The sequence below is a fragment of the Passer montanus genome, unplaced genomic scaffold (assembly GCF_014805655.1).
Source record: "Passer montanus isolate IOZ18808 unplaced genomic scaffold, ASM1480565v1 scaffold15, whole genome shotgun sequence".
NCBI classification, from domain to species: domain Eukaryota; kingdom Metazoa; phylum Chordata; class Aves; order Passeriformes; family Passeridae; genus Passer; species Passer montanus.
Genome location: NW_024362051.1, coordinates 410,228 through 428,382, shown reverse-complemented (window position 1 = coordinate 428,382; position 18,155 = coordinate 410,228). Strand labels below are relative to the sequence as shown.

Genomic DNA, 18,155 nt, shown 5'->3' with positions numbered 1-18,155 from the left:
GTTTTACTGCCAAGGGTTTGCTTGGTGTATGGGATCCACAATGTTATAGAGAAATGTAGCTTTTAGCTGGTGCTGAATCATTCCTTCAGCATATCCTGCACACAGTCAGAGAATCTGGAAAGGAACACAGGGATGGGGCAGAGTGGAGACCAGAAAAGAGAAATTTTATTATATGTGTATTTCCATACAGGTTAAATATATGTGAAACAGTTTTTATGCCTCACTACAAATGCTGTGCAAGTTGTAGGGATCAAAATGACAAGAAATGGGTTTCACCTATCTGTCTTTAGAATAACGAGTTTGATATCATCTCTTCTGATATAGGACACCTTGATGTTCGAGTCCACAGATAACAAAATTACAAGCCCCAAAAATGTCATTCATGTGTACAGACATGTATGTAACTTTGTTCGTAAATTTCTGACAGTTTTTATTACAAACTGGTCATTTGCAGTGCACCAAGCTACTACCTCTGATTAGGAGTTTTGGCAATCAAGGATCCTAGAATAGTTGAAGAATACTTGGAAGGAATCTGGGAATGTGTCCAGTCCAGCCTCCAGCTCAGCATGAGGTCAGCTCTGAGGTCAGAGCAGGTTGTTCCAGGACAGACTGTGCAACCTGTTAGTTCTGCTGCTAGGCTGTCCATGGGAGGGAGAGGCTTTCCTTACATCCAGCCTGAACTGCTTGCTTGGCTTGTGATTCCATTTCTTTATTTCTTCTGATCCACTTTAAAATCCATTAAACCTGTGCCATCTTTCAGTAAGACTCTTACCCTTATAGTCCTTCTGCTAAGCACTACTAAATGGAGCTTGGTTAGCAATAAGTGCTGTATCCAAAATATAGGTTAGACATTTTTGGAGTGGTCAGAATCTTGATGAATAAATTCTGGACTGGTCTTACTAGGTAATGTTTCCCCCCTGGATAACCTTAGACTGAAGAAAAGTTTCCACAGATAATAGTGAAAACAGAACTTAAGTTTGTTTACTAGCTTTTTCAAGAGTAGTGAGCTAATAATCTCTTTTATAACTTGCACTTTTTTGTTGACTGAATGTATAAACCCTTTATTTAAAAGGTCCTATGACATCTCTGCAAGTTTTATAGGTATTGCATGTAACTTTTTTGTTGCTAAATGATGTGTCTTTGGTTTAGTTTTGGCTTCAGGTAATAGCACTGGATTTGTTGCAGTCACAATTAGTTAGATGTGGTTCATATGAGCAAATCAAGAAAGTGTTTGCTAGGTACTGGATTACATCTCTCTTTCAGAAAACTGATAACATTTGCTGTCTGCAGCTGGTGACCACGAAGCTTCTGGAGGCTCTCTCTGTCCATGAGCACAAACCCACCCAGGAGTGCTTTAGGAGGGTTGCTATCCCCTGCTGCTGGGCTCCACTCTGTGCTCTGTGCGAGCAGCCCCTTGGGCTCTGCTGCAGAGGGGAGTCTGTGGCCTGCAGGGAGTGCAGGCAGCGTGTCTGTGCAGAATTGGGCACATAAAGGAACCGCGGGCTCTGTGAAATTCATTTTTATGCTGCTGTTCAAACAGGTCTTGTGTTGATATGTGTTCTTTAACTGCTGTTTCACTGGTGAGTTTGTAATTTAGTTATTGGGTTAGATTTATCTTGTAGCTTGCAATAAGTGTTATAGAAATAGTTACCAAGAGGAGAGAAACTTTCTGAGGCAAGAAATTATGCTGCTCTCCAGATATGATTAAAAGCTCTTGGCTTCATGTAGCTTGGAGTTGTTACTTCAAATAAGAACAATCTGCAGAGACTGCTTCTGCTGCTTCATCTGCAAAATTCAGACACAATCTACTTTCCATTCCTTTCCCTCTTTCCCTTTTTCTCTCTCTCTTTTTCTTTCTCTCTTCCCTCTCTTTGTCTCTTTCTTTTCTTCCTTTTCTCACTCTTCTGTCTTCCTGTACTAATGCCCTTATTGTGGGGGGATTCTGAGCCCCTGACTTGTTTTAAATCACATATTATAAAGTTTCACCATATCTCACCCTGTCCTTTTTTATCAGGGAGTGCACTGTGTGTCCAGGTGCTCTAAATAATTCTTTAAAAAAGGTATATGTTTTTTTATTCCTGCATAGATATTGCTGTCATTATAGTTATTTCAAATGTGTGTATTTTGTACTCCTGACATTTCCTATAAGCACCTCCCTCTCAAAAAGTCAGTGTATGTGTGAGATTGGAATGTGACTTCATATTTGTGTCAGCTCCCTTAAATTTAAATAAGGATGAATGTATGCACAGCTCTCACTATCACAGGCTTGATAGGCCTTTCATTAGAGTCTTTTCTTTGCATTCTTTTATGTGCCTTCAGAAGATACATTCAAAAATTATGCACATAGTTCTGTTCTGCTGCTTGAGTCTTATTTTCAGAAATAAGTTAACACAGTAATTTTCTTACATCAAAATCCTCCATTACTTAAACACAATTAATTTCAAGATGCTTTGTATGTAAGTGAGTAATTTGTCCCCAAGTGTTTGATATAAGCTGAATGGCCTTCAGAATTTAACTGAAGAAAATTATTTTTATCAGGAACTTTTGGGTTTGATATATATGAAAATACCACACAAGTTTGGACTATTCCTGAGGCAGGACTGGAAAATCAACAATTCCACGTTGGGACTGTGGCTGTTAAAGCATATTGTGTTTCACTGTTTGGGGAGGGTTTCTTTGCACATATTATTTCACTTATATTTGTAGTTAAGACAATTTGTTTTCTTCCAGAATGCAGGGACATTCTGCTTCCTGTGATTACAAAAGAGCTGAAGGAATTACTGGAACAGAAGGAGGATCAGCAGCTCCAGGTGCAGGAGAGGAAGTACTGTGTTGAATTACTTAATAGCATCCTGGAGGTTCTGAGCTGTCAAGATCCTGTAAGTATTGATGATGATGTAGAGCCCAAGTCTGTAGAAAGCCTGAGCTGATTAGGAAGTAAATTATTGATGATGATTAATCTCTTTCAAATATTTAGTACAAGTCAGTGCCAAATTGAACTTTTCTCCTATTTTTCATAAACTCAGACCAAAGGGCAGTTGAGGTATTGAAGATGAATGCTGATTTCTCAGTAACCTCATTCAGCTGAAGATATCTTTGCTCACTGCAGGGGTTGGACTACATGCAAGGTCCCTTCCAACCACAACTTTTCAATTATTTTGTAATTATTTTAATTATACAGAATAAATTTCAAATTTCATCTTGCTCCTTTTTAAAAACCCCTGTAGTTTATGAAACAAATGCTTTTCACTGTACCAGTGTTGTAGGGTGTGGTTTCTGCTCTCAGTCATGTCTGGGTAAAACAGATAACTCTCTACTATATTTCACTTGGAGACTGTACTTTCTTTATCAGATTTCTGACATTTTGGAACATTGAAATTTTCATTTGGGTGGTTCTTTTTTTTTTCTTTTCCTCATTTGAGAGAATGTTCAATTGACTTTTTAGTCCCTCACTTTTTAATGAGCAGTAGGTTATTCAGTGAAACTTCTCAATAATTTGAGGGATTTATTCTGAGAAAACATTATAATTAATTACTTTAAGAAAGCTGTAATTTCCTAACCTGTGAATATGTGCTGATTTTTCCTCAACTGTAGTTTTCTGATACACGTGTTCAAACTTTGCAGACTTTGGATTAAGGCAAGCTGTCATTTTAGGAGTTTTTCACTGTGGCTCCCTGGATCATTTCCTAGTAAATGAAATCATTACAGCATATATCTTGATTTCATAAAAATCTTTGATACTACTGAGGCTTTTCAGTTTGCACAGGGTAATCTTTCCATGTGTATTATGAGCTATTTGCCTCATTGGTTTAGACTTAAGCAGTTCAGGAGGGACTGATCCAAGGGGATACAAAAGAAATATTGGAACATTTAAATTTGAAATGTAATTCTTAAGATAAATGGTGAAACCATGATAGGGCAAAAATTGAATCTATCATCTCATTATGCAAAGTAACCAGTTTTGTTACTGTATCCTTTAAAAGGTAAAACACAGTTGTAAGGGAAGATGGAGTAATACTTTCTCTGTGTGTACCACATAAATGAAGTTTATTTTTGAGTTTAACAGTTGCTGTCCATAGCAGCAGTTGCTGACATGTAAAAGACTCATTAAAGCCTACTGAAAATATGGTTTTGTAGCTCATCTTTGTATGAGTGAGAAAATTATGCAGAACAGCAGAATTGCTGAGAATTTAAAACACATACATTTAAAAAAATATATTGAAATTTGTTCAACAGAAATGGCAAAGGTAAACTGGAGATTCTCTGTGAGATGTTTGGGTCACCATAATCTACAGACAGTGCTTGCAGTGATACTGATGCATTTCTGATATAAGGAGAAAAGCCTGTGAGGGTAAGGGTAAGGCCAGCAGTGGTATCAGAACGTGCTGAGCCCTCTAGAGGCATCATATTCCTAAGAAATATTGTAGAATAGTTGGGATATCAACAAAAGGACCAGATGCTTCTGTTGCAGAAGGTCCATACCCTGGCCTGCCTCTAGCAGTACAACTGCTGGTTAGAGAAAATATGGATTTTAGAATCAATTATTCATGTGTCATTAACTGTAACACTGGGCTTTGTAACCACAACAGCAAATATGTAGCTTTTTCCTTCCTTGACAGAGGAATCCATGGCTTATTATCTCATTTTTTTTAACCAAACACTGATCCTGTTTCAGTACTGAAAATCTTGTATTAAGATGACTTATCTGAAGGAGGAAAAGGGAGCAAAAGAAGGGAACACAGCAGCATCCAAGGATCACACAGTCACTTCTCTTTAAGAGCCACTACAGATTTCTCTGGAGTGTAACACACGTTTGTTTTCCAGCTAAAGTGAGAACTCTCGTTTCAAGGCTGTGTTTGCCTTGCAGCAGAAAATACTTTGTAACCTGTAGGCAAATGAAAGAATTCACACATGGCTAAGTTATTGTTTGGGCAGTGTCCTTCAGAATGCCTTTATTCAGTGGGATCCAGATACAGACAGTTGGTTTGGGAATTAACCAAATTATTTCAGCTGGGATTACACTTGAAACCTAAGATGAATGCAGTTTTCTATCCAACAATTCATTCCCTACCATTTCTTAGCCTCCTTCTAAGAAAATGGATGGTTTGACCTGCTGGAGGAGAAAGCTTCAGCCTTTAGTAGCAAAATCACGTTACAATATTAATAATACCAATGTCTTGTCCCTATTTGTTCAGTTTTTTCCATCTCAGTAGAGAAACCTTGTTTCAAACTAGTATTCAAAACTTTTTGGAAACTTAACTTTGATATTTTTGCATTGCATCTATTCTGTGAAAGTCACCAGAAATAGAAGGCACACAAAGGACAGGGAAGAAAAAACAGCAGTAGTTGTTCTGTTTCATGTGGTGAAAATTTATACTGTGAGGTTATCTTTGAAGTAGTTACAGAATTTTTGAATAATCTGTTCTCTTTGTCAAAGGAAAGGATATTTTGATATTACCAGCTCAGCTCTACTGTTGTGCCGCACATTGTTTAGTGAGTGGGAACAGGGGAATCATCAGATCCTTGTGTTCAAATGCAGTTTTCTTCAGCTGCTGCCTCACTGCTGGGTTCTGCAGGTAGCCAGCATGTTGTTAAAATCTCTGGTTTGTCTTGTTTTTGTATGTTTATTTTTATGACTAGACAGTCACTGTTGGGTATCTCAGTGAGATGCCTAGGTTTGATTTTAAGATTCCTCTCCAGCAAAAAAACTTTTGGACATAAATGGCATTGTTTTGATTTAATCATGTCTGAAATTAGCTTTGTAGCTTGAGATTGTGCTTCAAGCACCTGTGAAATGCAGTTAAATCTTAGAACTGCAAGTCATTGATGAAGGTCATGGTGAAATCAGTGATTTTTTGTTTCTGTTTTAATTAAAACCACTTCCCTTTTCCCTCTTTACAACACTTTGCTTCATGCAGTCTGGCAGTCCTTCAAGAGGTGACTTTGTCTCTAATCTGATATATATGCTATGTTTTAATATTTCCTGAATCAGAACAATTTTTTATTTATAGTACTTAAAAAAATAAATGTAATGGTAAATGCCTTCTCTTGGAATCTACAGTGAAATCTTGGTTAAGAATAAGTGCAAGAGAGACGAAGAATCTTTTCCTTGTCTGTGCATTGTCTGTAATTGGTAACAGTTGCATTTTAAGCTGTTTAGCAAACACTTCTGGAAGCATTTTAGAATTTTAAAGAAATTTTTAAGAATTCTGTAACTTATGGAGGATCTTAAGGCTTTAGCAAAAGAGAATTTCAAAGGAATGTAGTCAGGAATTCTGCATGTTATTTCAGGGCCAATTACCTTAAGGTCTTCTGACTTTTCAGCTAGAACAATGCAGGATTATGAGTTATGGTTCTAAAAAGAAATTGTTATCCTTTTATATGTGCCTTTATTTGTGTGTGTGTCAAAGAAGGAATACAAGTTACACAACTGGGTGCACCAGAGAGGGAGCACACAGGATCTGGTTGGTGCAGAGCTCATTTCCTCTGTGGCTGCCCACACAGTGCCATGGTTTAGATTTGTGACCAGAACAGTGTTGATAATGCAGCAATGAAATTTTAGTTATTGCTGAACGGTGCACAGTGCCAAGGCCTCCTGTGTTTCTCACTGAGCCCCACGCCAGGGAGGAGGGCAGAGCTGGCTGAGAGTTTGGGAGGGGACAGAGAAGGGACAGCTGCTGTGGATTGACAGAAGTGTTTCCCAGTGGGTATCTCAAGTACAGGTTGTGTAATGTTGCAATTCCCATGCAGCCAGCGAGTCCCTGTTTGCCACTGCCCAAATAAATGAACACTCCATCAGAATCTGAAGTGCAGGGTTGACTCTGAAACAACAGTATTGCTTTTCCTGTCCTGGTCCTGTAGTAGTTTAAATAGAAGATAAAAGCTAAATCAAACACTATCTGCTTTTACCCTGCACAGATATTTTGAAAGAGAGTGAAATTTTGTTTGGTTTGGATTTTCTATTAACTAATCTGTGCCATCCAGTCCAAGAAGGAGCCTGAAGGTGTTTGAGTTCTGTGAGAACATTCCCTCCTGCTGACCCGCCTGCAGAGACTGAGCTCTGGTTGTTCCATGCCTTGGAACAACAGGGAAGACAAACATTTTTGATCACCATATTTAATTAAATGGAATAATACAATTAATGTTTTCCAAGGGAGTGTTTATATATGATACAAGTAGTTTATTTAGCTCCTAAAAACATCTTATGCTTAATCAGTGGACTGAAGCCAAATGATGGTGGGTTTTCCTATGTCATCCTTGTGAAGAGAAGTATGATCTGAAAAAGAACATGTTGCAGTTGGTTGTTAGACTATCTTCTGAGGCTACAAGCTGTAATATAAAAGCTGAAATATCATGTATTGACAATATGTGAAAACAATTTTTGTTAATTTCTCAATGTCGGTATTGAATGCCTAATTGTTTCCTAGATTATCAAGAAGAAATGAAGTCTTAGTTTCATAGAGAAACCATTTTATTTCATTTGCTAATGTTTTTCTGAAAATTCAAAGGTCTAGCAGAAAATAACCTTTGTGTGCTTGAGCATATGTAATAGTCTTTCCAGGAAGGGTTTGTTATGTGCTGCTTGTGAATTAAGAATAGAGCTCATCTTTAATGATGGAGTCAGGGCTAAATGTTAAAACTCATTATGCAATGTTCTGAACTGTTACTAATTATGGTATAGCACATACTGCAATGTGGAAGTGAACTTCCATTATATGAGCCCTCATATTTGAATTTAAAAAAGGGAAACTAATGAACAAATTACATCCCTCTGCTAAGTGCTCCTACATAGTTTATCAGCTTTGGCTGTTGATAATATTTTTTTTTAATTATAGTGGTACACAATGTTATAAGAACAACAAATGTGTCTTCAGTGCAGGCACTCTCAAGCATAGTTGTGTTATAAACATTGGACTGCACCACAGAAAGTGAAATTTTAAAGAAGGAAACACCAAACACAAATTATTGTTCATTTATAGAATATAACAACTTCTGAAATGCTGTGACAGGCGAGGAGATCACTTCAGCTTTTGTATGTCATTGTCAAATGCAGGCACACACAGTTTGTGTGATTGGGATGGGGCTGGCCCAGCCCCATCCCCAGTGGCACAGCTGTGAGCAGCAGGTGAGCAGCACTGACAGCAATGAGCCATGGAGTGCCCAGGGGCACTGACCAGCCACCAAAGGGAGCAGAGGCACACAGGGGCAGGGCATGAGCAGGAGGGGGTAAAAGGTTGGGCTGAAGAACAAGGGCAGACACCTGAAGCCTTGTGGTGTGATCTGATGTTACTCTGTGTGGGTTGAAGCCTTCTGAAGTTGTAGGGTGACACTCTGTGAATCATGGCCATCTCAACTGTGACGTGCTGCAACAGTCAGAGGATCCAGGAGCACTAAATGGTAATAGTGGGTAAATTGCCAGGGTGAGGAACATCCCTGTTTCAGGGTGTGTGGCCTGATCCAGAGCAATCAGAGTAGGAGAAAGAAAAAGGAGACCTTGGCTGACTCAGAGGGAAAACAGGACCTGAAGCACTTTCTCCAGGGATAGTACTGGGGCTGAGATACCCAAAACATTATTAAGAGCTCACTGTGTCTTCTGTGATTGTGGTGCTCTTTCCATGCTACATCTGTCATTAAATAAGGGTCTTGGTGTAAGCTTGGTGTAATCCTTTTCTACTAGAAATTTGCGTAGGCTTTTTCTTTCTTGTTGCATGCTGTTTTCCCAAGTTGTTGAGTGATCAGAGGCTGGTGAACAGAATGTCATTCCCATTTGCTTAGGGTTTTAGAATAAATAATCAAATGCCCTTCAGCCTACAAGAGCAGAACTGGGGCCAACCACATCCATTTTGTGCCCTCCCAGAGCAGCTCAGGTAAATGAAGACAACTTTCTCCTTTAATAGCTGTGTATTTGTGCCTGCCACCTATTTATTTGTGACATTCCTGAGCTCCAGCCTGCCTGAGAGCACTGACAGACGTGGGGAACTGGGAGAGAATTTGCTTTAAGTTAACTGTACCAGGGTTAAGCTACCAACTGCTCAGTTAGGGGTAGAACAGGAGTCCTTTGAGTGAGAGATGGGAAGTGACTGTCTGAAACAAAAAAACAGTTGTGGAGGAGATTGGGTTGAAATTGCTCTGAAATTGGATACAAGTATTCCACTGAAATTGCTGGAACTAAGGAGTAGTGTGAGCAAGAAGAATTAGTGTTGCTCTTTCAATAGGGCTGTTATACTGTACAACTTGAACTGTCAAAATCAAAATAATTGGTTTCTTCTTACTTCTCCAAGAGATATGATTTTAATATCAAAATTCTGATTTTTTCATTTGCAGGCTTCAACTTATCATCACATTCAAGAAATAATGGTGCAGTTACTACGCACGGTGAACAGAACTGTTATTACAATGGGACGAGATCCATTAATTGTGAGTAATATTTTAATGCATTTTCAGTGCTTTGAAACTCATTTTATAGTTATCCTGGAAAAAATGCAAATATAGCATTTGTGAATTATTGAAAAAATATAGCATATTTTGAATATATTTGTGAATATATTATAATTTCCTTATGAATTATTTTTTTTAATTTAAAAAGTCTCAAGCTTTATTTTTTTTATTCAGCTGTGACACTGTAGTCACAGTCTTGTGAAATGTAGTTGTAAGATTTGAACATTCTTTAAGAGAACAAATGATAAATAGAAAGTTGGTTGATATTTGCAAAAAATAAGAAAGTTTTACCTTTCCTGCATAAAGGACATAGTTTAAAACATTGAAAGGAGTATTTCTACTAATCTAAGTTGAAATTGTATGAGTAAAACTGAAAAAAATATCTGGGCATATGCTGAACACTCATCAGAGATTTTTTTTGAGGTTCCATGATTTAGGAGTTATATTCGAGGATTCTGCAATTTATTCAGATTTAAGTACCCATATCCTGAGCAATCCTCTGGATTTAGACTATTTGTGAGAATGAAAGGAATTCTTTGGGAATTTGGAGCTTCCCCTTCAGACTGTTCACTTATGGCAAGATGGTTTTTAACGGCTTGTCTCTGGAGATTAATTTTATTTTACAAAATCATAGCATCATTTACTTGATGATTTTGGCCACAAGAGGTACATTGTGTGCCTTTTAAAATGTCCTGTGTTTTCCCTGTTTACTTCTTTTGGAAAATAACAGTTTTAGATCATTGACAGCCAGAGCATGTGTGCCTCCTAACGATCAGGCTCCTAATAATTGAGTTCCTCAGAGGAAATATTTGCCAATGGGTGCTTTGAACTCCCTGGTGGTTTGAGACATCTCTGTAGCTGTTTATCTGAACTCCAGGCTGTTGTTGTTCATGTGGAACCCTTGGGCACATCCATGGGCACAACAGGAAATGGTTTGAAACGAAGACCAGTGACCCTTACAGCTCTCTAGAGTGCTGGAAATGTTTTCTGTACAAGGACAGCATGATATCAGTGTTGTGCATGACCTAACCAGTCTGTTGAGGAGCACTTCTGGATACCATAAACAGCACATGAAAAAGTGAAATGAAGCTGTTTTAATCCTGCATAAAAGATCCATTAGGAAACCAGTAGGAAACAAGCTGGTTACAGTAAATTGAAATGGCTTGGAAAAGCTGTTTCTTTTTTTCTTCCTCCCATCTACTGTAATTTCTTCAGCTGTTTTAACCTGAAAAGAACAAATTCAGTGTGAATTTTGAAATGCCATTCTCTTGCTTCTAGTTATGTTCATGAGCACCTCTGCATATGTGTATATTGGGCATTTTAGAGGTTTTTCAAAGGGGTATTCCAAATAAATTGCTACATTTCCTGCAGCTGAAGCAGCACTTCTTAACAGAATAGCCTTTCACATGCAAATAAATTGTTTTTACCGAGAAAAAGTCCTTTGTATTCAGAAAGAACTGGCAAAAGCTTTTTCCATCCTCTGTGTGCTACTTTAGTTCACCAAGTTAATTTTCAGGTTTGCTTTAACACTTTTGAGAGGGTCAATCTTGCTGTGAAATCCTGAATGCTTGATGTTTTCAAAATTAAGCAAATAGTCAAGAATTATGTCCTGGAGAATGCTTAGATGAGCTCAAGTTGCTGAAATTGTGGTGAATTCTGCAAGGACAGGTTGGACATGTGGAGTTTCTGCAGCTGGACTGCGTAGCTGGGGTTATACAGGTACAAGTGGCATTTCAAATGGGGCTAAATCTACCACTTCCAGGAGGACAGGAGGTTATTCTTTATATTTTAAACCTGTTGCTGTGTTGGTGAATATTGCAAGTGTTTTTATGACCTTCTGTATTGTCATTTACTGTAACTTGAAAATGCTGTGGAAAGTAATGCAAACACTGATTTATACTGATAAGAACAATGGTTACAATTTGCAGCAGCTGTAATTTCTTGCAAGTTTAAATGCTTTGCACCCGACAGATAACTGGATTTGGTTTACCTGTGTTGGTGAATATTGCAAGTGTTTTTATGACCTTCTGTATTGTCATTTACTGTAACTTGAAAATGCTGTAGAAAGTGATAAGAACAATGGTTACAATTTACAGCACCTGTAATTTCTTGCAAGTTTAAATGCCTTGCACCTGACAGATAACTGGATTTGGTTTACCTGAGAGGTTTTTTTTGCTTTCTGACAGGGATAAGCAGGTTAATTTTCATATTCAGGAGTTCTTCTTGCTTGTTGGCATAGAGATAAGCAGGTTAATTTTCATATTCAGGAGTTCTTCTCACAATCTTCTTGCTTGTTGGCATAGGTCTGGGTTTACAGTTGCCTGGATCTTTTCGTGCTGTGATGCCAGTTGAAGGGAAAGGGAAAGGGAGGGTCTGCCTTGGGCTTAGCTGGTGAGTGCCTGCTGGGAGCTGTGCTCTTGTAATTACTGAGAAAAGTCAGGCTCAGAAAGAAATAATCTCCCCAGGAGAAGGAGGTGGTGGTGGAAAGGTAATTTGGCTCTCTGCAGCTACTGCAGGGAAGACTTAGTTAAATGCCATTCTTGCCTTCAGTGTGGTGTTTTAGCAGCTGAAGGCTTTAACAGCTGCTTGGTTGTTTTCACTCTTAAAACCCCACAAAACCTTGACTGTTTGTAGTTGTAGAAGTGCATCTACACTTCCATGAAGAGGGACAAGTTTATTGTTTGAAACTAGCTATTCAAGCTTTACCTTGAATATTTCATGAGATTTAGACTTTTAGATAAAGGTCATTGTCATGCAGTGAAGTCCTCCTACAGAAATTACAGAAGTCAAATTTATAAACCATGTAGAACACAGAAATACTTGTTTTTCAGTCTAGGCCTGGTTAGGTAAATAGAAATATCATAAATCCACCATATGCACCTTAAAGGTTTCCTTTAGTACTTCCAAACTTGGTTTTGTTCACAATATCAGTTTAACATGATGAAGTTAAGTGTAGCTATGCTAAAACATCTAGAGATGTTTTTAGACAGTGTTTATATATAACATTGTATGAATAAAAACTTTACCCAGAAGGAATCTGTGAACTCTGTTAAGCAAAGCTACTCTAGAGCAGATAAAGACCCCAGAAACTGTTTGCAGGGCTGCCATGGTTGGAGAATTTGATATCCTTAAATATACTCATGGTCTAGCTAAAAGCTACAGCTTTTTTGTTTGGTATTCAAATTGACATCCTTGATCTACCTGGAAATGCTGCAGAATGATTCCACGACATGCCTGTTAGTTTTCCATTCATTTTTCTTTTCCTGAACAGCTGTTCCCTTCCTTTGCAATCTAAATATTGTTTATTATTAATTGACTCCTGAAACCTAATAAAAATATCTCATTTTGTTGCAAAAGATGACATCACATTTAAAGGGCCTAGAAACATACAAAACATACATTAGAGATCAAGTGCCATAAAGTGTCTGTGCTGGCAGATTATGGTGCACAGAACCATCAGAAGCCCTACATGAACTACTGTTACAGGAGACAAATCAGTATTTTATTAAGATATTTTTAATTTTTAAAGAAGGCTAGTTTAACTCTATAAAACAACAATTTCAAATACAGTAATTTTGGAATATGCTGCATTCTGTGCAATGTTTTATAAATAACCTATATGATTTAAATATATATTTCTCAGAAACTCACAATATTTTTATAATCAAGTGCCACCAAGTAGCTGTGGTTTGGGGTTTTTGGTGGGATTTTTTGACAACTTATGGGGAGTTTGTTGTTTATATTAAATTTTATTTAGGAATGTGTATTTCTAACATTTCTTTCCTCCTCTGGGAGCTGGTTTTAGGGATTGTGTTGTTATTTTGTGAACCAGACAAGTTTTTTGTAGCCAGTACTTTTATCTTCCAACAGTCTACCAATTTCTACTGCTCTTCTGATCTTCACACTATGAATTGTGTAGTGTGTATCTGGTACTTTTTTATTTCCTATAGGAATTAATAATTAGCTAATAAAATATTTTTAAATATTAAACAATAAAAAACCCCAGTGCTTTCCTATCATATTTTCATACAGCCAAGATTCTCCAGTTATGTGTTACAAAGCATTAAATTTTATTTCATGTTGCTAAGATATGCACATTTAAAAATCTAAACAAAACAGCATCTAAGCAGCATCGGTCTGTTCCTGTATCCACCACTGACACCTCCTCACCACCTTCGAGTGGGACAAAAACATTTTGTTCCAATGTTCTCTCTCAAGTTTGATGTAGAAAACCTTTTGAGTGCCAAGCACTGTGGGGATGGCTGGAGGTAAAAACTCCTTGCAGCCTTCCTGAAGGCAAGTGCTTCCACAGCACTGAAATTCCTTGGTTCTGTCCAGGAAAACAGATGCCTTGAGGGGCTGAGTTTGACTCTCTCTGGGAAGCTGAGAGAGAAGTGGATGTTCCTGCAGGGCTGGGGCTGGAAACCTCCCAAGCTTCCCTGTTGCTCTGGGGCACAGGTCACAAAGAGAATTTCACATCCACACCTGCATGCTCCAGACTTTACTGACTGAGAGGAATCAAAAACCAACAACTTGGGAATCTGGCAAACAGAAGCTGATTGTGACTGGGACATTAAGGATTAAAGATTGGTAATGGTTCTGAATCCCATCCAGCTCAGATGTTAAAATATGAAACCTGCAAGCACTTAAATCAGAGTGTTTCAGATTTACCATATATATATCAGTGTATTTCAGATTTAGCACTTAAATCAGAGTATTTCAGGTTTTTATGAGTATTGATGTTTCTTCAGGTCATAAGAAAAACTTAGAGCTTTACTTGTAACCACCTTTGGTTGGACTTCAACTAAAAAGGGTGTTTCTGTTTTGCATAGTTCTCCTGACCCCAGGAATTGATTGGTGCTATGTGGTGAACCAAAGGGGTGTGGTTTGTTCAAATTAAATTACCTGGATCATTTGAAAATAAATTGAAAGCATCATATGCATTATGTGGGCAAACCCAAATCAGATAGCTTAAAATGAGCACTTTTTGTGCTTGTCAACAAAAAGAAAGGCAAAAGGATGGCTTTTGTATCATAAATTAATAAAAATGGGTTCAATACAGAAAAAAAACTTGCTGGTTTTACTTGTGTTAAAGCTCTCGGTGTTGCTTATTATTATATTTTACCACAGGGGATATTGGTCTTAAAGTATTATTTTAATGCACAAGAATAATTTATACACTAATAAATCCATCACTGCATCAATTATAAATACTAAAGCAAAAAAGGAATGCTGTTGGCACAGCAGCACAAGCAGTGCATGTACTTGAGTGTAACACAGTGATGTGTTCTGATGGAGTCATTTAATTCTTACCTTTTTTATAACCACAACCTATTATTCAAGAGCTTTTCTGTCTCACTAAAGGCATCTAAAGACATTAGTAAAAAAATAATTTCCTTCTGAAAAACCTCTACAATAACAACAGTTTTGTTCCTGTCATTTCTGTACTAACAGAAATTAACATGGAAATGGTTTTTAAGTGTCAGTCCTTTAGAATTTTGATAAATTAAGCCATGGCCTATTACAAATTTTCTTCTTAAAGATTTATTTTATAAAGAAATTAGTTCTTCCAGACAAAGTTCTTCAGTGCAAAATTTTTTTAATGTATTTTCAAATGTGTAATTAACTCTAGGAATTCAAGGAACACAGAAGTGTACAAAAAGTGTACAGACATTTAAAACTAACATTGCACAATTAATACAGGATTACTTAGAAAAATAAGATGCAGGGATTAATCTATGAATACCCTGAACCAGGGCTACTTCTAAGAAAAGGTCTGCAGTACATTCCACTCGACTTGCTTTGGAAAACCTTTTCCCCCCTGCCCCCATATGAAAGGTGACCATGTTTTTGTGAGTAAAATAATGGGATCACCAATCATAAATTGGGTTCCATTGGCACACCCTGTGCTAATGGAACCTTGAGTATTTTTGGAGGAAAGAAGTAGCTGCATTGACATTTGATAAAATCTTTTCAGCATATATATTTTTTGTGCAATACAGATCAGTTCACTAAATATTATTTTATGTTCCATTTTTTATCATATATTAATTTACATCTTAAGGCAAAAAAAAATAAATCTGGGGATATTTTGGTACAGCAATAGAGGTCTTAAATGGATGGGCAAATGATTCAGTAAGACAGTAGCCAAAATAGTAATTCCTCTTTATCCAGCAATTGGGTGATGACCTCTGAGGGGTCGTGTCCAGTTTTAGGCTTCCAGGTGTATGAAAGAAATCAACTCACAGGATGGCTGTGGCTGCAGCATGGGAGATGAGAGGCAAGGAGAACTGGGTTTGTTGAGTCCTTTAGAAGTGAAGATGTAGGAGAGAGGTCTCATTGTCCACGTAGCTCTTCTTGCAGGTGCACTTGGACAGAGCCAGATGTGATGGGCACAGTCAGAATGCAGGAAACTCAGACTGGGTGTTAGGAAAACCTGGAACAGCCTTCCCCAAGAAGCTGAGGATTCTTGTCCTTGAAGATACTCACAACTCAAATTCACTGAACTGGACCTTGCTTGAGCAGGGATTTAAGACAAGAGTTACTGTGACATTCTCTGGTTTTACAACGCCCCAGTTCTTTTCAGAGAAGTCCGTTAAATGACTTCCAAAAGGTGGTTTTTTATAACAAACAAAGAAAAGGACAAAGTTAAAACTTAACCTGAATTCTTTTGTTTGTTGTTTAATATAAGATGACAGCAACAAAAATATTTCAGTGAGGATGTGAAATAATAATAATTGTCTCCTTAGAGGAGAGATTTGTTTGAACAATTTAGGTTTCCCTGAATTTGTTCTTGATAATGTGGTTTGTTCAAAGCTTGATGAAGATTTTTCCTTTTAGTTGATGTTGCTTATAAATGGGAAATAAAGGCTGTGTGGCATGCTTAGCTTTGTCTACCATTGCTTTTTAAAGTAGAGATTTGAACCTTGTTCTTTTTGGAAAGTTGAAAAAAAGGTCTTTACAAAGCATATGAAAGTGTCCTTGGGAAAAAAAAAGAAAACTTCCTTTTCAAAGAATCCATTTCTTTTCTTGAAAATAGTATCTTCATGCACCTTTGTTCAGTGAGCTAATTTAATTAAATTCAATTATTTTGATTTTTCAGATACTCTAATTAAACATTCTTAACCTTTGAGATTTCATAACAGCACATTTTCAGGTGTGTGCTCTCAAGTTCTTTCTGTTTCAGTGTCTTTTGAAATGTAAAAGGATGCATGAGGAAGTCAAATCCACCAGAAGCATTTTCTTTTCACCTTTTTTGTCTTTCTCCTTAACTCCTTTTTCTCGGGAGCTGGAGGATCAGGTGGTGGCTTCTGAGGTGAAGCTGAAGCTGGATTTTGCTCTGCATCATCCAGTGTTTTCAAAATTTGATGAAATCTTCCTTCTTGTTGTCTGAAGTCATATTCTACACTATGGAAAAAAAAATTGAGAGACCTATGCTAGTAAGTGAGAATTTCTCCCTTTAAAGAACATGTCAAAGGCTGCTTCCCTCACCAGAATAACTTGATGCTATTCAGTGATACAGCCTGGGGTAGACACAAGGGGTTAAGGAGTTGCTCCTTTGAAAATAAGTTCATATCATTTTTTTTTTCTTTGAGTGAAAAATGTTACTTTAAGTGAGTTAAGAATTCCAACATTGTGCCCAAAGCAATGGGACAAAAATGAAAATGTAGCAGGATGACCTTTCAATACATTTTATTCAAAGGTCAGATTTTGATCCCATTAATCTAACAGTCATGTGCTTGTAATTAAAAACTCTCACATGCTTAACTTTTTTAAATGTGGATGTCTCCCACTAGGACACAGGCTAGCAACAAAAATATATGAAATCAAACAGTATGTAAGTCTTTGAGATAAGTGGTGCTAGCTAAGAGAGAAGTAGCACTCATTTCCTCATTTGAAAGCCCTAATTATTACTGATGTCAAACAAGAGCCAAGACGTTAATTAGATAAGAGCAGATGAGTGCATAGAAATAAATGTGAGGTTCAAGAGTGTCAGTGTGGACAGAGATTGCGCAGTATTGTGTGTACTTTCCCTTTTTCAATCATCTCTTCTGGGCAGGAGAGTGAGTTGTATCAGCTGTGTCTGCTGTGAAGGCTTTAGGGGAGAATGGAAATGTTGTATTTGCCATGATGGGAGGAAAAGAGCATCATTTGGGATGTCACTTCAAGGCCCTGAAGCTGATTTTGACATAGATCAGAAGACATTTGTAAAGTTAGTAAATGTGCAAATCCTTAAAAACTTGAAATTGTACTTTTATATATAATCTATAACCATCATTAATTAGTATGATGTTGTATGTAGTTGAAATTAACTAGAAGATTGTTTCCCTTAATTCATGTGTCTTGGGGTTTTTCATGAAATAATATCACTCAGCAGGTGAAAAGAAAGTAGGAGGATGATTTTCATTTAGAAAAAAGTAGAAGGATTTCTTGAACAAGAAGCAATGCATAATATTTAAAAATCAGAAATAAGCAATATAAAATCAGCGCCTCTTGTATTTTATCAGCTTATTACTAAAACTGCAACTTGATACCTTTCAATTTTCATAAACCAAGGGTGCTGGAGAACAAAATGTTGGGTTTATAGAACACATAAGGGTAGGATATGGTCATGTTCCTTTTCTCCACCCTTCTTCAGAGTTTTTAATTTGATTTTGGAGTTATCATCTCCAGAGGCAAGAGGTCAATTCAGTCTTCATTTAATACTGCCCATGATA

General features: G+C 37.3%; 2 protein-coding genes across 4 annotated transcripts in view; one reads left to right on the top strand and one right to left on the bottom strand.

Moving 5' to 3' along the window:
* Positions 1–18,155, top strand: part of DOCK2 (dedicator of cytokinesis 2) — a 161,073-nt gene that overhangs the window by 54,989 nt on the left and 87,929 nt on the right. For all 3 annotated transcript variants that reach the window (XR_005626705.1, XM_039701678.1, XM_039701677.1), the window contains 2 exons: positions 2,731–2,879; positions 9,325–9,417. Coding sequence is in view for 2 of the 3 variants with exons in the window: in XM_039701678.1 (XP_039557612.1) it covers positions 2,731–2,879; positions 9,325–9,417 (242 nt within the window). In the remaining variant the exon portion in view is untranslated. The remainder of the gene's footprint in view (positions 1–2,730; positions 2,880–9,324; positions 9,418–18,155) is intronic.
* INSYN2B (inhibitory synaptic factor family member 2B) overlaps positions 15,038–18,155 on the bottom strand; it is a 29,015-nt gene continuing 25,897 nt past the window's right edge. The window contains exon 4 of the mRNA XM_039701679.1: positions 15,038–16,845. Coding sequence (XP_039557613.1) covers positions 16,659–16,845 — 187 coding nt within the window. The 3' untranslated portion in view covers positions 15,038–16,658. The remainder of the gene's footprint in view (positions 16,846–18,155) is intronic.